At 37.8% G+C, this 20353-nt stretch overlaps 1 protein-coding gene and 1 long non-coding RNA gene across 4 annotated transcripts; one reads left to right on the forward strand and one right to left on the reverse strand.

Annotated features, from left to right (window-relative positions):
* Nucleotides 1-6: 6 nt before the first annotated feature.
* LOC145162262 (uncharacterized) lies at nt 7-1530 on the forward strand. Of its 2 annotated transcripts, XR_013738993.1 has the most exons (5): nt 7-180; nt 292-565; nt 659-913; nt 1184-1219; nt 1314-1530. It is a non-coding gene; the product is annotated as an uncharacterized LOC145162262 (long non-coding RNA). The 2 variants fall into 2 exon arrangements; XR_013738992.1 differs by having other exon boundaries at nt 7-565.
* Nucleotides 1531-2812: 1282 nt separating this feature from the next.
* LOC145165437 (putative aquaporin NIP5-1) lies at nt 2813-4848 on the reverse strand. 2 transcript variants are annotated; one of them, XM_079084177.1, is made up of 5 exons: nt 4101-4848; nt 3594-4013; nt 3460-3521; nt 3163-3381; nt 2813-3078 (listed from the first exon to the last, which is right to left on the reverse strand). In XM_079084177.1, the coding sequence occupies exons 1-4, from the start codon at nt 4320-4322 to the stop codon at nt 3186-3188; spliced, it is 900 nt and encodes a 299-aa protein (XP_078940303.1). In that variant the 5' UTR covers nt 4323-4848; the 3' UTR covers nt 2813-3078; nt 3163-3185. The 2 variants fall into 2 exon arrangements, with proteins under 2 accessions (XP_078940303.1, XP_078940302.1); XM_079084176.1 differs by having other exon boundaries at nt 2813-3381; nt 4101-4846.
* Nucleotides 4849-20353: the final 15505 nt, after the last annotated feature.

The following is a 20353-nucleotide window of genomic DNA, read 5'->3' on the forward strand; positions in this document are numbered from 1 at the left end:
AGAAAATGTGTTATTTTCTCCTTTAAACGTTAGATCATTATGTCCTATTGTGCTTATTGTTTTCATTGATTTGCAAACCTGAAGGTATGCCATGTATCTATGTTTGTTGCTCCAGGTCCATGGTTTGGGATGTCTAATGTTTCTTACCTTAATAAATATCGAACTATCAATGAACATGGAGTGAGAACATTCTTATTTTCTGTTGGGTGTTTGATTTTTCGTTTGATTTTGTTCTCTTCCTGTTTTACGTCTTTACGTCTCACCCATATCCGTCCTCTTTCACTTTTGTAGGATAACCCAATCGATTGTTCATATTCAACATCGATCTCATCCTTCTCTCACTTAAATACCAAACCGATGAACTCAGCTGGGCCAGCAAGCTGATCTTAGGGTCTTTCACTTATTTTTTACAGTCGACAACTGCATCAGGTTATATGAAGCATACAAGATGCACGCTGTTATTGCAATTGATTGTTGTTGCTGCAACTGATGGTCATCGAACCCAACTGCCATCAACTAATTTGGTTCAGTGGGAGACAGAAGGTGAGGGAAGACAGGAAAGAGTGTAAGAGCAGTTTGATTGCATCATTTGTTTCTGAATTTCACGATTTTTAGTGTTTTCTAAACTTATTGATTCTGTTCTTTGTGCTTTTTTAAGTTTTGAACACCAGCTGCTCGACAAAACTCCTCAACGAAAAATCTGGTCAAGAGTGTGTTTGTACTTCGAAAACTATATCATCGATCTCTTCTTCCTAGATTAAACTTATATTTCTTACAACATGGTAAATACATTGGCACTTTTGTAGAATAACCCAATTATGTTTTTGCTTCATTAGGCAAACACTCGGACATATGGTAGGGGTTCATTTTGATATCAAGTTGTTCAAGACCACTGGCTGACAGAGTTTTAGAGGTTAGTTCGATGACCATTAGTGTCTCGATCCCTCTAATCCCTAGATTTGTAATCATGATAACTTACATCTCGATTATGTGAATCATACTACCAACTATACAAGTTTGATTTACTACAAGTTTTGTAGCTGATTCGTTTCAATTGCATTACTTTTACTTCTTTCTAGGCACACTCCATCGTTATGGATTCAACTTCACCCAGTCAAGTATACTTATAGTTGTTGTTGATTTCATATTTCACAGATTTGTTGTTTGTTTCGTTTCGTTGCAGGTTTAATGAAGATTTCAACACTTCAAACTTCTGTTTGTAAGTTTTTTTTTTTGAATATTCTTTTGCACTTTTTATTTATTATTGTTCTATAGTTGTAAATTTTGTTCTCTAATAGCAAATTACCTTTCAGTAAACCCAGACAACAAAGCTTACTTCAAATCAAGATTTAGAGTGGTATCAGCCACTTGGTCAGGTGTGTGGAATCTGTCGTACAGGAGACTAGAGGAAGGGAAACAATAGCCAGTACTCTGTAGGAGATTATGTGGGTTCGATTTCATTTCCAGGAAGAGGAGTAAAACATTTGAGAACAAATTGATGTCAAAATGACATTATCTGATAAAATTGTTGCTAGCAAAATCTGTTGCTGTCAAGTTGTATGAATTTTTACTGTTGTCCGTATGAAATATGTTATATTTATGGTTTTATGTTGTTTGCAGATGATGCAATCGACGTTGACTATCAGTATGACCAGAATTATATTGAAGGTGCAAAGAGTGGTAGAAGATCATTTGTAAAGCAGCAAAGTAAAATAAAATTGACTCAAGCAACATACTTTACTGTAGCTACCAATTAGAACAATGTACTATACTTCCAAACAAAAGTGACACCTTTCGACCCCCGCAACGCGGGGGTCACCTTTCTAGTTATTATTATTATTACTCCCTCCGTCCCAAAATTATTGTCCACCTTACTATTTTAGTTTGTCCCAAAATTATTGTCCACTACCAAAAGTAGATATACACTTTTACCATATCACCCATAACATTTAATAAAGTAAACTTGAATAATTACAAACGCACATTTCCCATTGGTTTTAGAAAAGGACAAGAGAGTCATTTTATTCAAAAAGACAAAACTAATGATTGTTTTTCTTAATCTATGTGTTTTTTGTCTGTGGACAATAATTTTGGGACGGAGGGAGTATTATTATTATTATTATTATTATTATTATTATTATTATTATTATTATATTATTTTTGAAACTTTCGATGTTTTGAAAATTTCATGTTTATGGAGAAAGAACATTCTTCCAACAACCCATCAGTTGGTTCATATTGTTTCGTCAAAAAGTATGATGCAAAATAATATATGCTCAACAAAAATTTCATTTGTGTGATTATGCGAAAATTTAGTTTGTATATGTAATTATCTCCTTTTTAGTGTGATAACCGTGGCGAGTGAGATAATTCACAATTTCATGATTATATATCTTTTTGCCTTTAATGGCATTCGGTTATATATACTTTTCATGCCCATACACATTACAATAGAATGACAAACCAGAATTTATGATTTGTGCCATAAATAATATTACCAGCACACTTCATTAATTTATCCACACATTCCATCAACTTATTAGGTCAAAACCCTTCACACTCACCTCTTAAATATTTTTCCCTCCTCGATCCAAAACATCATATTTTATCGAATTTTCCTCAAGCACTCATCTTACTCCCATCTACATATTTTTGGATGCTTGTGATATGTGCATATCATTACACCCACATGTCACACCATGTGTTTTCCTTGGTTACCTGACTAACCAAAGGTTAAAGAGGGAGTACATGATTACTATCCAAAAGAACCCTTATAAATAGTACAAAATCGGAGTCGAGTGTTAGTGTCATGTGTCGGCGCAACATGTCTCTTATCTCTATATATAATTATATATGTTACAATGTTGCTCTTTCTTCACAAGGACTCCTTTGAAAGTAACTATGGACTCCACAAATATCGAACATATTCTTCAAGAGTCATTAATTAAACAGATATCTCACATCACAACTTTGAAAATACATACATGATTACTCGTCTAAGCAAGCTAGCAAACCATATAAGATATACGTAGTATTTCGCACCACACACTCACCTTCCCCGAGAGTAATTAAGGTACCCTGTCAAGTTTCAGGCAATTTGACACGGGTTACAAAGGACATGCAATTATACCCCTGTTTATTAGTACTTGTATATGTATATACCCTGTGTCCCGAGCAGGCAGCATCTAGCGACGAAAGCTTCGGGCCTCACGTGGTTGCTCTCCCTCAACAGCTCGAAGTTTGACCAATGTGTAGACTGCAGCTCCGGCAAGGGCTCCAAGGGTCGGTGCCAATAGGTATACCCATATCACTGTGTAGTTCCCTGCTGCAACTGCTGGACCTAATGTACGCACTGGGTTCATTGAAGCACCACTCGAAGGTCTAACAACAAGATTAATTACGATTTCTTCAACAAATTATAAACAATATTGTAATAGCGTTTTCCGAGTATAGACTTACCCGGCAACAAGAATGTTGAGCATAACAGTAGCTCCAACTGCAATACCCGCCAATTCTCCCACCTGAATATTCACATCTATCAATGAAAAACTGTAAAAGGAAAAGAAAATCGTAAATGGTGGGCTTATACGTACAGCACGAGTATCAGTAGCAACAGCTGTGACGACAAAGAGGAGATTGAAGGTTATGAGGAACTCAAGGGCAAAAGCTTGGCCGGTGCTGACAGAAGGGACGGTGACACCACCGGACATATAGGGATCGAAGACGCCTTTGAGAGCAAAAGAAGCACATATGGAGGCTGATACTTGTGCTAAGATGTAAGCAGGGACCTGTGCCCATGGAAAATGGCGCAGTGCTGCAAATGCGATGGTGAGAGATGGGTTTAAATGGGCTCCGGAGATATGACCGGTGGAAAGTATTATTATCATCACGGCTAGCCCTGCACATGCTGCATTTCCGATTAATGACTCCGATCCTGAGTATTTCTCGTTCACTATTGGTCCTGCTGTTGCTGCGAATATTAAGATAAACGTTCCCACGAATTCTGCTCCCAACTGTAAATCCCATCACCCCAATAAAATATTAAGGTACTCTTTAGTAATTGGAAAAGCAGGATGATAACTGTAAAGAATGAAGAGTACCTTTCGGGTGAGAGAGATGTCGGGAGCAGGGAAATCAGTGAAACAGGAGTGAGGTGCACCGAGTGATGGAGCATCAACAGGCAGACACTTGCAACGGGGCATTGACTTGCGGTCACTATACGACAGAGAGTCGATTCGCAGGGACGTAAACAGCGGACCTCCGGGCGTTCCAGGCGTCGCCGGTGCTGATACGGGCGGCGTTTGCCCATACCCACTTTCCATTTCAAATATCGATCCCTCGGCCCAGCCCTCTTCCCTTCGGCTTATATAATATGCTATAAATACAGTTTTTTTTTTCTTTTTTCTTTGAGTAGGATGTAGGTTGAATGGCAAGTACCTTACATAATTTGTCGACTTTTATAAAGGTATGGCTACACAATCGTTTGAATACGAGCCAGAACGAATCACGATCCTCTCTTTTTAAAAAAAGAAAAAAAAAATCTGAAGTTACATACTTGGGAGATTTTTATAAATGTTGAGCTAAGGAGAAGGAAGTTTGAAGATAGCCAGGCTAATGAAGTGAGCTAGATGAAAGAAAGATTGAGTGGCGAAACTATAATCATACAATGTGTTATCTTTGATATCTATTTGGGGAATTGAAACGAGTGAAGGAAGTTGGGAAGAAACGAATTTAAAAGTTATGATGAAGGAACTAGCTAAGAGGCGAGCGAATCAGGAAGAAGATGAGGGATGATATATATATAGCAAGAATGGTGTAAAGGTAGTTTTAAAAGGTGAAACCTGCAACACTGTGGTGGAATTGGAAAGGAAAGGGGGAGTGTGGAGTTTTGGAGTGTACGTGGGTCATGTCTACAAAGGGAAAGGGGAGGAGAACAGGAAGGTCAACTCTTGGGCAATCATCAATCGTAATCGACTTCAACTTTTAAGAAGCCATGCTCACGTCACAGCCCGTTACCTTGAACTATCTCACAGAAGTCACAGCTCGTAGGAGTTTATTAACAAGGCCGTAGTGATTGTAAATTTATTTACCAAATAATGGTAGCATAAAACTTATTTAACAAAATATAGTAAAAACATTATAGACCACAATATTTTCTATTAAAATTTTAAAAATACAAAACTGGTATCTATCTTTTTTCCGCCTTTCAAGCCATTTCTACCGATGTTGTATAACATGTTTCTGAGGGATGATATATCATTAAGCAGGTAATCTCTCTCTCTCTCTCTCTTTATATATATATATATATATATATATATATATATATATATATATATATATATATATATATATATATATATATTTTAGGTTCTATGGAAAACAAAAAAACCTTAAAAAAAACCTTAAAAATCATAAAAATGCATAAAAATAATACTTAGAGATCATAAAAAATATTTTTGAATTTTTTTTATAAAAAATCGCAGGTTTTTATTGAAATTCGCTGAAAAAAAAAATAAAAAATCAATTTTCTTTTTTTTTTTTTGTAAAAAAAAAAAAATTTTCAAAATTTTTTTCACCGGTTTTGTATAAAAAGCTGCGATTTTTTCAAAAAAAAGTTTTGTGATCTAAGTATTTTTTTTTATGCATTTTTATGATTTTTAGGGTTTTTTTGTTTTCCAAATAACTCTTCCCTATATATATATATATATATATATATATATATATATATATATATATATATATATATATATATATATATATATATATATTTCTCGGTGATCTTCCTCTTTCACCGTTTATGGTGGATCACTCTTCCATAAAATTCGATTGCTTGTTTATGTTGTATTACCCAGATCGCAAAAAACGAATAATATAATAGGAAAATAATTAAGCTAAAAATTAACTAAAGGGTAAATGAGAGGAGAAATGACACATTAGGCATAAGGGGGAAGTGACCCGTCGTTTTATTCCTTATTATCTAAATCAAAAGGTAGAAGATGCCACATGTATATAGTCAACTAAATTGTCAAACTTAAAAGTCAAAAATACAATTATTTTAACTTTTTTAAATCCAGCAAAACAGCAATGTTTTCCCAAACTAATAGAAATGAAAAACATTCTCGATGACACCCACATGTCTTCCACCTCCTTCTTCGGTGGTTATCGAGTTTGCGCTTTCCTCGACATCACCGAATCTAATCACCATGCTCTCAAATACTTCTTCATCTCGTTGCTTCTTCCCACAAGAAGCTTATTCCATATCTCTGGACGAGTTTGTCGGAGCTCTTAGAGAATATCAAAAATGAGATCTCAGATAAGAAATCCACTAATTTTAATAAGCAGAGTGATAAGATGGCGTTTGAATTTGTGCTCAAGCTTATCACTAGAGTTCTTCCGTTAGAGATGAAGATCAAGGGGAAAGGTCCTGGAAGCATCACCACGTGGTTAGCTCTTCAAGTATGTAACATCCTGAAAACTACAAGGAGGTTTTTCATTTTGAAAATAGAATAAACAGTTAAACCTTTTCTTCAAAAACCATTTAGTAAATTTTTTTTGATTGAAACCATATATTATCGGAGTTAAATTTACAAAACTATGGAAGCGAACATCTTCGATGCGTGTGTACAGTCTCGCCGAGCTCTTCTCACGAACGACCTGCAAAATGTTTAATTCACAACTGTAAGCATAAAGCTTAGTGAGTCCCCAGTATACCACATATTCCATCATATATACAATACATCCACACAAGATCTCGGCTCTAGCGCCGAGCAACCAAATCTCCTAACCACATGCACGCATTGTAACATCCATAAAATTCAAGCCAAATTAAAACTTTTTGAAACATTTCAAAACCAATAAGTATTACACTGGTATTTCCAAAATGATTTATTATCAGAGTTTCCCACAGACCATAAGTCCAAAACACGAGGATGTGTACGATTACGCCTTCGCCTTGCCGAGGCATCTGAAACACCTGAAACAATAAACTGAAACCGTAAGCACAAAGCTTAGTGAGTTCCCCCAAAATACCAACACCTTACAAATATAACCATATCATATAACAAATACAGAACAACATGCATAATGAGCCGTCAGCCTGACTAGACTCGCAGGCCTTCAGTCTATCTGGACCGCCTCGTAGGCCTTCAGTCTATCTGGACCGCTCTCCGAGCCTTCGGCCTGACTGAATCCCTTTGCAGGGCCTTCAGTTTATCCGGACCGCCCTGGGTATGTTGGCCTACAGTACAAGGCAGGACCGCCTCAACCCAACCCCCAACCAAACAAATATGTGCATATAAATATCATACGCTAGCTCATTTCATATAACAGTCAAACCGATCTAACAGATCACCAATCATAGCAACATCCCAATAACCGGGATACAGACCTAACCGGTCACTAACATAGCATCATCCTCTAACCAGGAAAATCATGTGCACATAGATATCATATAACACTAGCATGTATATATATAACAGTCAAACCGATCTAACAGATCACAAATCATAGCAACAATCCTATGACCAGGATATCGACCTAACAGGTCACTAACATAGCATCTCACCATCCTAACTACCAGGATGTAAATTAGTAAGCATAACATGCAATAATCCGAATACAATCCATAAAGGGCCAGCCTTGGTGCCTTAGACCCTGTTGATATAGTGAGGATAACTCACCTGGCACTGCTAAAGTCCCGTAGACACAATCCTACACTGCTGAAGTTCTGCAGACTCAACCCCAGCTGTTGGATGACAGATTCCCGAGCTGTCAACACCAAAATAACACTCAATTAATAATTGGGTCCCAACACGTAACCACAAATGCATCCTTGGATAATTACTACATTACCCCAAGGTTGGCTTTATTCAAGCCCAAGGCCCAAAGTCAACTGGGAATCAAAGCCCAACATATGGCCTAATTTTCCAAATTGGGCCCAAGCCTATACATGGTCTTATTCTAAGGCCCAACCTCATATAATCATTAAGGCCCAGACTATGGCCCTTCTATGGCCCAATTTTTCCAAATTGGGCCCAAACCCCTTACATGGGTCTTACCCTAGGCCCATTAAATTATTCTAGTCCAATTGCTTGACTTTGGCTGGCCCATTAATAACCCAATCATCAAGGCCCAACAATAAACCCAAGTGAAATTAGGGTTTCACATAGAATGATGATTAGGGTTAAGTTTCCTACTTAACCCATTAAGGACTTAATCCTCTAAGGACTTAATCCATTAAGTCCAATATCGCTTAGATTACTCTTTGCCAATGATTATTATTTAATATCTCAAGTTATTAAATAATTCTCGCGTGTCCCGGTTACTTCCCCTAATTAGGGTTTTATTAGCATTAGGGTTTTCCCAACCCAAATACTAGCCCATTTATCAATTTGTTGGGCTTTTAGGTCAATTAGGGCTTTATTGGGCCTCTTAGGCCCACTAGAATATCATTAAGCCCATTAAGGTTTTATTCGGGTCCATTAGAGTCCATTAGGGTTTCAAGCACCCTAAACGTATCAAACTTTAACGAGGCAAGCACACCGCCACCCGGCACGACGACCGGTGGCGGCAGCCACCACCATACGGTGGTGGTTAGGGTTTATTTTATTATTTTTGTCACCATTACAATGTACAACTCGATAATGCACACACACACACTAATAATAACACACACGCACACACACAGCCACCTTGTGGTGGCCGGCGGCGGCAGATGGTGGCAGCCACCACCTCATGGTGGTGGTAGTGATCTCTTTCCAGATTTCGGCCAACGTTTTTTTCCCACTCACACAATACACCCACCTAAGCATACAGAAATCACACACATACACACAACCACCATCCATGGTGGCTGGTGGCGACGGAAACAAGGCAGCAAGTGGCGGCAACCCACACCCGGCTTGCTAGATGCGAACACTGTTGGATCAGGCCCTTTGAAAACACACACAATCACACACACTTAGACTAACGTAATGTAGATTTGTGTTTACTACCTGAACACTTTTTATTGATCTCACAGTTAACGTTTAAATAAGAAACAAACAAACTTAATCCTAAAGAAAAGGTAGCTAACCTACTTCTACGTGAACTTCCTAAAAGCCAGGAGAAATAAGCCCATGACTTTTGACCTGGTAGACTTTAATAAAACTTCTAATATACAAGAATAAACAACTCAGTTACAATATGCTAAACTATTGTAAACCCATGAACTGATCCACAACTTCGACCCATGACCCGGATGATCCGTGAACACACCGATTAACCCAACAATCACCCCTTAATCGGTTGTTCATACCTTTCACTCACAGCAACGTTTAGTCACCTTCCTTTCGAACCATCTCGATTCACGACTTTTCCCGGACACCCGACCTTCACCTCGGTCACGTCCAAAGTCCTTCATACAATCCTAACTTTTCCCGGGCACCCGACCTTCACCTCGGTCACGTCCAAAGTCCTCCATACCCGGCTGTTGTTTGTCACCACACAGAAACCGTTTTCACCTAACAGTTCTGTGAAACGAGAGCCTTCTTCCACCGATCAAGAAAACAAAGCAACCCACTTTTCCCGTCTTCTATCACCTGCAAAACAAAACAAACCCAAAGCCACCTGCTTTGACGGATCTTTTCTATTCGTTTTCTCACGCATCTTCGGTAACTCTCTCCATTTTCCGGTGACATACCCACAACTTACCGCCAGAATCACCACCTTGTCGGACACCACCAAAAACTAAAGACAGCCGGCAAGAAACCCACCGACTGAAACACCTTCTCTTCCATTAACCATTGACAAATGCCAGCACCTTCACAACCTCTACTGTCTCGAACCTCCTTGTGCGATAAGACCTTCTGTTTTCTGCTCCCCGCAACAAAAAGGTCACTGCCAACCACCCGACTTCCACTGTGATGGCAGCCCCGCACCCGAAGGCTCGTCCCCTTCGAAAGTCGACTCTCAAAACGACCTTGTTCTTCTTCACGAGCCCTAAGCTCTGATACCAACTGTTGGATATTGGCCCTCTAATCTATAGCTTAAAAGAAAACACAGGGAGAAGGGTAACCTCTTGTGATCCACCCACTACCGACGAGCTATCACTCTCTTCACCGAAAGACACCATAGCCGCTACCTGCTGAACCTTCTCTTTGAAGATCACCAACTTCGAACCACAACCGAAGCAACTTCATCTTTGATAGGATCCACTTGTTCTGCTGAGAACCATCGCTGTTGAACTGTCCAGAATCTACTGTCGGTCGCTCTGATACCAATTGTTGGATCAGGCCCTTTGAAAACACACACAACCACACACACTTAGACTAACGTAATGTAGATTTGTGTTTACTACCTGAACACTTTTTATTGATCTCACAGTTAATGTTTAAATAAGAAACAAACAAACTTAATCCTAAAGAAAAGGTAGCTAACCTACTTCTACGTGAACTTCCTAAAAGCCAGGAGAAATAAGCCCATGACTTTTGACCTGGTAGACTCTAATAAAACTTCTAATATACAAGAATAAACAACTCAGTTACAATATGCTAAACTATTGTAAACCCATGAACTGATCCACAACTTCGACCCATGACCCGGATGATCCTTGAACACACCGATTAAGCCAACAAACACAGCCACCCAAAAATGGTGGCATCCGGCGGATGAGTTTCGGTGGTCACAACAGCGACTGAAGCGGAGAGGGAAGAAAGTCATTCACGACGAGGGGGTTTTCGTGTCTGTCACTGCAATGACCACGATGGGTCACAATACCGAATCTAAAAACTATCCGCAGCCCTCGTCTTCGAGGTCAGCAGCATCGCGCGACGTCTCGGAGTACTGTTAACTTCTTAACAGATGACGATGGCGGTGGTGGAATGGTTGGCGGAACCGCAGCAATGGCGGCGCACCAGAACCGCTCTTCTTCAACCACGAAAGGCAGCAGTGGCGGCCATAGTCTGTCGTCATTGGCAATGGAACATCACCCCCTGCATGTCCTGCTGGCAGCAGCGGTTCACGGTGGACTTTGGTGGTCGATAGCGGCGGCTGAAAGAGACGGAAGCATAAGGTGGCGGCTGGGAGGAATATTAGGGTTAGGGTTACATGGGGTGTTGTGGCTATGATGTTTATATATGGAGGCTAACAAGGTGACGGGTTCCACCCGTATCCATCTTCAACCATTTGTGTATTTTACACGTTTAGTCCCTATCCATAAGAAATCTTTTCAACTTAAATCCGTCATTTACTCCTTCAGTCCCTGTCTCTTAAAATCCTTACAAATTGAGTCCGAAATATTTACCAAGCAGCCCCTGCTTCCATAATTCCTTACATTTTAAGTCCAAATAATACCAAATATCCCCTAGCTTCTAAAATCCTTTGCAAATTAAATCCTGAAATTATACTTTAGCCCCTGGAAATCAAAATTATATCATTTGGCCTTCCGAAACAAACACCCCACTAATTATTTATTAATTTTTGAGCATTAAATAATATAAAATAACAATAAAATTACTACTCAGGTTTCGGGTTTGTTATTTAATTATTTTATTTTAAACGGGATGTTACACGCATGATATGTAACGAGACCAATCCAACTCACATAACGGGCCCCGCTCAATGATACATAACAAGCCCCGCCCAATTATGCATAACAGGCCCCACCCAACCATACATAATGGGTCTCACCCAACTGTTCATACGGCCCAACTCAACCTCCACTTCTAGGAGCCACCTCCTGATCTTCCATACAAGATATTAATGGGTTTTGAGCATTACATCAATCCTATGGTGCACATGCAAACCCTAATGCTTGGATCTAGTTTTTCTATTTATACATGTAATAATTGTCCAAGACTTGCAAACCCTAATCTAGCATACAACAAAATCGAAATCAACATAAATAACTAGTAAGAATGTTACCTTGCAATTGAAGCTTGAAGATCTTGAGCTTTTGAGAACTTTAGCACCTCAAGTGTGATGCCTTTGATAGATCACAAACACCAAAACAATTGGAGAATGCAAGAGAGAGAGGGAGGAGGCTATAATCGGCTCTGGATTCCTTCTAGGGTTTTGGTATCCGATTTTAGGTGCCCAAGGGTTCCTTATATAGGTGAGGAATTAGGGTTTCAGTCAAATACCTAATCAGGTTGCTTAAGCCCTAAGCAGCCCACAAGAATCTTCCAGAGTCCCTACCATGGACGAAATCCAGTGGGCTTCCACAAGAATTTCGTCCACCCCTATTATTAGGGTTCCTCAGCCCATATTGCAGTTATCCAATAATTACAATATCAGTCCCCTTAATTCAATTAACCTCTTTTGACCACAAAATTAATTCTAAATTAATTCTTGACCAATGTTAATTAAATAATATGATTTCTCTTTTAATATATTATTCAAATAATATATTAATAAACCATAATAAACTTCTTTCTCTATTATTCATCCAGTCAAGTTGCTTCGGTGAAGGCAACCCAAAAGGACCATGCTACTATCGGGTCAAGTACATACCAAATATAGTTATGGCTTAGACACCTAATCCAACAGTCTCCCACTTGGATAAGTCTAATAACTATAGATGCAAGTACGACTTCAAAATCCGAAGCTCTCAAAAGCCATTGTCGAACTCCGACACGTCCTTTAGATAAGGGATCGTATAGTCATCTGTTCTCAAGATATCGTCTGGACAATTACATGGAACATAGTCATTCTTATTGTCCAACAGTTTGTTTCTCGATATATGATTCGTCTGATATAGAACTTAATTGAACACATCAATTTAGTCCTGACCGGGCCCGGCATATAAGTCAAAACAAAATCATCGAGGGGCCCAAGATATCGATTTTACCCTCGTAGGATAAAAGGAACAGATAAACTTCGACTTATATGCTTGTACTATTTACTCATCAAATTATACACAACAATGCGTTTTATAACATCAAGTTACTGATGCGTTTACGCATTATCAATGCACAAACGACTCGTAAACAACAACTCATATATCTAGGTTTAAAGACTATATGATATTATCGTCTCACAATTACTCGTGATTAATTCCATGAAGTGATTCATATGAGCGCATGTTTAATCCAATACTCAAATCATATTTCATAAGCACTCATGAACGTTACATCAAACCTTTGCTATGTCTAAACGCTTAGACAATTTACAAGCCAATTCATGACAGTCTTCTTTCATACTTACTTCCAACGTATGATCGACTGTGGATAGTTTAAATAATCTTATTATTTAGTAAGTCAAAACATACAAAGTGAAACAATAGTAAATAATTAACATAAGACAGTAACATTACTTATAAATAATACTCCTTTATTTAATCATCAAATGTTAATTACAATTTATCTATTACAAGTTTCTAAAGGCTGTCTAATTACTAAAACTAATATCATCCTTCAGCCCAATGCTCCTAGCGTGCTGCAAGTGCTTAACCCTACTCAGTCCCTTCGTAAGGGGATCTGTTGGGTTATCCTCCGATGATACCCTCTTCACTATGAGGAGTCCCTCTTCTACCCGATGTCTAATAAAATGATATTTTTTGTCGATATGCCTGGATCTGCCATGATCCCTTGGTTCCTTGGTTAAGGCAACCGCACCTTCGTTATCACAGAAAATCTCCATAGGCTCCTTTATGGCCGGTACAACTCCAAGGTCTCCAACGAAGTTCTTTAGCCATATCGCCTCCTTCGACGCTTCGCTCGCTGCTATGTACTCTGATTCACACGTTGAATCAGCTACGGTCTCCTGCTTGGAACTTTTCCATGTCACTGCTCCTCCATTCAGGGTAAAGAACCAACCCTACTGAGAGCAGAAATTATCTCGGTCGGTCTGAGAACTGGCATCACTATACCCTCACACTCTCAAGTCATCACTCCTACCGAGGATAAGAAGCCAATCCTTAGTCCTCCGCAGGTACTTAAGAATGTTCTTTACTGCGGTCCAATGTGCTCTAACAGGGTTCCCTTGATATCTGCTGACCATGCTCAAAGCGAAGGCCACATCAGGGCGAGTACATGTCATAGCATACATGATTGAGCCAACTGCGGAAGCATAAGGTACTCTGCTCATTTCTGCTATCTCGACATCGGTACTCGGACTTTGAGTCTTACTCAGTTTGGTATTGCTTTGGATTGGTAACTCCCCTTTCATGGAATTTCCATGCTGAAACGTTTCAACACTTTATCCAAGTAAGTATTTTGACTAAGTCCTATTAGTCTCTTACTCCTATTTCTCATTATCCTTATCCCTAGAATATAAGCAGCTTCTCCGAGGTCCTTCATAGTGAAACACTTCCCAAGCCAGGACATAACCTCCTGCAGGGTTGGGATGTCGTTTCCTATGAGCAGTATGTAATCCACATACAAAACGAGAAAGCTAATTATACTCCCACTGGCTTTGACATATACACAGGACTCATCCTCGCTTCTCGAAAAACCAAACTCTTTGACTTTTTCATCGAAACAAAGATTCCATCTGCGAGATGCTTGTTTCAATCCATAGATGGATTTCTCAAGCTTACACACGCTATTAGGGTGCTTCGCATCGACAAAACCCTCTGGTTGATTGATGTAAACATCTTCAGCCAACTTTCCATTTAGGAAAGCGGTTTTGACATCCATCTGCCATATTTCATAATCATGAAATGCAGCTATGGCTAGCATGACCCTTATAGATTTAATCTTCGCTACTGGTGAGAAGGTATCATCATAGTCAACTCCAGGAGTTTGAGTAAAGCCCTTCGCAACCAATCGCGCCTTATACGTATGTACTTTCCCATCCATGTCGGTCTTCTTCTTGAAGATCCATTTGCACCCGACTGTCTTACGACATGGCACATTGTCAACCAAGTTCCAAACTTGATTGTCATACATGGACTGAATCTTGCTGTCCATAGCCTCTTTACATTTTGCAGACTCCGGGCCTGCCATGGCTTCCTTGTAGTTGTTAGGTTCATCCAAATTTATTAGTGTACTATCACTAATAAACGTATCACCTTCACTTGTTATATGGAAACCATACAACACATGTGGAACATTAACTCTATTGGAACGTCTAATAGGTAGGGACTCGTCAATCGGTTCAATAGGAGTTTCCTCCTCGGGTTGAGCGCCAATGTTAGAGGTTCCTTCATCGCTTGACTCTTGAATCTCTTCAAGATCAATTTGCCTCCCACTATCCTCTTGGCATATGAGTTCTCGCTCTCGGAAAACCCCACTCCTTGCAACGAAGACAACATTGTCACTCAGTCTATAGAAGAGATATCCAAAGGACTTCTGCGGATAGCCGATGAAAATACACCGCTCACTACGAGGCTCGAGTTTTTTGTGAGTCTCTCGTCTTACGAAAGCCTCGCAACCCCAAACCTTTATATGTGCCAAAGAGGGAACCTTCCCTGTCCACATCTCGTGAGATGTTTTGGAAACCTTCTTAGTTGGGACTAGATTAACGATATGAGCGGCAGTCTTTAAGGCATACCCCCATAATGAGATAGGTAACGAAGCTCGACTCATCATGGAACGAACCATGTCCGACAAGGTTCGATTGCGCCTCTCAGCCACACCATTTAACTGCGGTGTCCTAGGTCGCGCCAATTGCGAAACAATTCTGCATTCCTTGAGGTAGTCGTGGAATTCAATACTAAGGTACTCACTACCTCGATCGGATCAGAGCATCTTAATTTTCCTGCCCAGCTGATTCTTCACTTCTTGCTTAAACTCTTTGAACTTTTCAAATGTTTTTGACTTGTGCTTGATTAACTAGATATACCCATATCTGCTATAATCATCGGTAAAAGTCACATAGAAGCGAGTCGCATCCCTTGTGGTGGATCTAAAGGGCCCACATACATCAGTATGTATGAGATCCAATAAACCCTCACCCCTTTCATAAGTACCAGTGAAGGGTGACTTGGTCATCTTTCCAAGTAAACAAGATTCACACGTGTCATCCGATTTGAGGTCGAATGACTCCAACACTCCATCCTTTTGGAGTTGCGCTATGCGTTTCTTGTTGACATGTCCAAGACGACAATGTGACAAGCATACTTTGTCCAAACCATTGGACGAATCAATGTGTAACACATTATTTCCTAAGTTATCTACAACATTCACAGTTTCATATACTCCATTACAAGGCAATGCTTCAAAATCGTTGTACAAAAGAAGAAGACAAGACATAAATAGCTCCATCTTCTCAAAAACTCGGGGTGTACCTGTCTACTGGTTCCCTGAGAATACAAGTAATTTGAAAAGAGGGTATCAACATAAAGTTGAGTGAGTGCATAAGTATTTATGTTTGAAAGAATGTCTTCTGTTTCTTGAATATGTAAACTGTTTCAAGAAAATCCTATATTTTTTGCTGTATATGAAAAGTAGTTGTAGTTACATAAAACTGTTCTAATTGTAAACCAATGTTCTGTATTTGTAATCCTTTTGTAAACTTGTATCTGAGAGTATGTCTGATTTCATCAACTGTTATAACAAACTGTAATGTAGTACTGTAAATTGTATCTTGTAAACTAGTACTTTGAAAATGTACTTAAGTTTAGTTAATTATACACTAAGGTATTGTTAATATCTTTTATATGAGTTATTATAACCATACTGACTAGATGGCCTGACCCAACGCTATGAGTGCGCTGAAAACATGTTGATAGCAATTTGTCACTCACAGGCGTGTATGCCTGACTGTAGCTAGCAGTCCGAATGCGGGGTTGTCAATCCCAATATAGATCTATACACACATTGTTTCAATCCCCGGCTGGAGATTCTGGTTATAATGTCAGGACTTTACTATGTTGTTTAAAATGAATTAAACAACCTGAACTACTTGTCTCATAAAAGCATATAAACGTTACATGTATAATAGTAATAGTTATGAAAACCCAATCATTCTGAAATAAATGATTGATAGTATGTTCTTGAATTAGTATTCTGAACATGTATTTGAAAGATGTATACCCTTGAATAGTTTTGAATCAAACCTTTGTTCTTGTAAACAATGTACTCTAGTATACTTGAATCGTGAATTAGTGTTTTATGAATCATAAATTATACCTATTATAATTTATATGTACTTCCTGAATTGATAACGAGTATTCATGAATGTAACCCCTTGCTCAACATGTTACAAAGGGTAATTGTACTTAATGAACTAACTTTTATACTTGTATACATTTACAAATATATACAAGTAAAATTTAAATGACACTCGGACAAATAACTGATACTTATAATCCCACATCCAAACAAGGAAAAGGAACCAAAGTGGGTTATGAGTCATAAGCCTTTTAAATCTTATTTATATAAGTATATGTATACTAGTATGATTTTTGGGGAAAAATATAAGTTTATAAAAACATTTAAAAGAAGTTTGATATTTTGAAATCCATTTTGGTGACTTGATGTCATTTTGATAAAATCATTGAAAACCATTTGATTTGATGTTAACTGAAATCCATTTTGATAATGAAATCCATTTTGATAAGATAATTGAAATCACTTGTTTATAACACAAAAACTTTGTGTTAGACTTGTATCCCCCCCTTAAAATAGTAAAAACTATGAAAATACGGGGGTATAAACTTACCTGTAGTAAGTTATTCAATTGTACGATCGGTGTAGGATGCTAAGTGTTAAGTGAAGTCTTGAACACGACGGATCCTATTAAGCATATAATGATACATATATGGATATAATTAATGTATATAACAACTAATTATAATAGGAAACCACTTTAGGGACTTGGAAACAATTGAATTTAAGTGTTACAATCACATGTGATTGCTCTAAAGGGGTTTAAGGCCACACAAAGGTGTTTACGGCCATGAAGTGTACGACCCAATGGAGTTTACGACGTAAGGTGTTCTTCATAGGAGTTTACGGCCAAGGGAGATGCTCATGGCCGTAAACTATTATTGTTCTTGGAATTGATTGTTTTCAAGGTTGTAAGTTATGAACTTTTATAGAATAACTAGTATACGGAAGGATACTTACGTTTTGAGGCTTGAATGAGGTTTTCACGGTTTAAAGAACTAGTGTGTGTTCTTGGTGTTCTTGAAGGATGAAGAACACTTGATGATCCTAGACCAGATTCTAAGAAGATTCAAAGGTTTTGAGGTGCTTGTTCTTCGTGTTCTTCGTGAAAACTAGATAAAATCAATGGATTTTAGCCTAATAATTGAAGATGGAAAGGTGTTCTTGAAGTGATAACAAGATCAAGAATTGATACCTGTTAGATTATGTGATGAACTAGTGTTTAATCACTTGAATAAGATGAACAAGGATGATCTTGGTGTGTTTTTGAGGAGATATGATGTTCTTGGTGGATGATACTTGAGAGAATTTGAGAGTTCTTGGCTGGAAGATGTGAGAAATGAAGGAAAAATGAAGGAAATCTGTATATATGTGCGAGGGTTTACGGCCGAGGAGTGTATGGTCCGAAGTCAGCTAACAGTTTACGGCCGAAGCCTCGTTTACGACTGCGAGGAGTTTACAGTCTGAAGAGTGTACGGCCGTAAGCTCTTTGCAGCCCGAAGTGTTTGCAGTCCGAGGCAATGAATAGTATGTGAAGTTTCTCAGATTTTCAAACATTTTCCTTCCAATTTCAACTATGGATATTATAAGGATTTTAGCAAATAAAGGTTATTATCATAACCTAAATTAAAACCCAAACAATAAAAAGGACTTTAGTTGACTTTTGTTTGACTTTGGTTGACTAGAGTTGACTTACAAACAGAAAATAACGGGATGTTACAATATGTATACCAGGCGGGGCCCGATGCCAGACAATGCCTGATGACTGACACATCTATATACTAAATGTAGCTTGATGCCGGGCGGGGCCCATATATATATATATATATATATATATATATATATATATATATATAATATGTGGTATTTTGGGGAACTCACTAAACTTTATGCTTACAATTTCAATTTATGTTTCAGGTACTTCAGGATCGAAAGGGAGGAGCCCATGATGATTGCAGAGCACACACCACTTTTTTCCGCATTCTGGGATTTACTCTGATATTGATGATGTATTGATACGATTTGACTACCTTGGTTTTTATGACAATGATATGGTTGTTGTTTTATTAATTTAAAAATGAAAAAATTTTGGTTCTTATTTTTGGGTCGTTACATTCACAGCCTTGACTCTCTGACTGCTTCCTTGAGTTCGTTCTGACACAAATTCGAAAATTCCAAAGGCAAAATCCACACATAAGTATTCAAGACTTGACAATTGAAAATCTATATTATGTAATCAATGGATAATTAAAAATAATTAACCCTGATCGGCTAATCCTAACAGATAACAGAATCTAGAAAAGAAATGAAACACATATCATTTGGCGTTGAAGATTTGAACAACTGAGAATCGAAATAGAATAATAGAAGATAAATGTGGTGTTTGATTTTTCAAGATCGCACTGATGTACCGCATGTGTTTCGTCTTCTAGAGTCAAGATCGCTTACTGTTCGCTCACTGTGGTGTGACCTATCGTACAATCAATAATGGACTAATAATGAGATTTGAGATATATTAATATTACTAGGTTATAACCCGTGGAAACCACGGGTAAGGAAGAAAAATAATATTGATAATTAAAAATGGTAATACAAAATAATACTTATAAAATTTTATCCTTATTTTTATACAAACATACATGTTTAAATTGCATAATTTTTTTAAATGAAGACGATACTCACAATTAATGACGTAGCAAAACAAAAAACAAAATAAACCTAAACAATGAAGCAATTAACACTTGAATTAGAAAATATAAATGGTGCATTATAAAACAACTTGTTGGGTCTTATAATTTGTTAAACATAAAATCTACATTACAATTAGAGATATACTTAACAAATACAGATAACTATAGAATTTTTAAATTTCCGTATAACCAAAAACATAAGACCTTTTAACAAAGTATTTCATTTTGCAAAATTTGATTACTAAAAGGAATGAAATTTTAGTGCAAAAATACGATGTTTTATCATAAATTGTACACTTCTTTGTAAGTGTAAACATAAATTTGTAAAGTATTCTTTATATAGGTTTTTCTAAGTGAAGCTTTACGTTTAATGATGTATTTCTATAAATAAAAACTTATAGTTTGCTTTTCATTCCATTAGAGATCTACCACAACACAACATGAATGTGTTTGTTTTTTTTTTTTCGTTTGCACACTTGTGAGTTATGACCAACAAAATTCATATTAAGTATACACCAAAAACCACCTAAACACTCAAAAAGAGCTTGTTATTTTCAAATTTACCCTAAAAAAATCAAATTCTTTTTTCTATATGATGACAAAATCACAACATAAAAGAACCGCCCCAAACAA

Source organism: Lactuca virosa, chromosome 3 (assembly GCF_052849685.1).
Source record: "Lactuca virosa cultivar CGN04683 chromosome 3, Lactuca_virosa_CGN04683_v6, whole genome shotgun sequence".
Taxonomy (NCBI): domain Eukaryota; kingdom Viridiplantae; phylum Streptophyta; class Magnoliopsida; order Asterales; family Asteraceae; genus Lactuca; species Lactuca virosa.

What these genes read in the sequence shown, in the direction of transcription:
- LOC145165437 (XM_079084177.1), bottom strand. Translation starts at nt 4,322, where the DNA reads ATGGAAAGTGGGTATGGGCAAACGCCGCCCGTATCAGCACCGGCGACG. An exon ending in ACATCTCTCTCACCCGAAAG is followed by an intron (nt 4,014 to 4,100) that starts GTACTCTTCATT and finishes TGGGATTTACAG; the next exon opens with TTGGGAGCAGAATTCGTGGG. An exon ending in TTGCTACTGATACTCGTGCT is followed by an intron (nt 3,522 to 3,593) that starts GTACGTATAAGC and finishes GTGAATATTCAG; the next exon opens with GTGGGAGAATTGGCGGGTAT.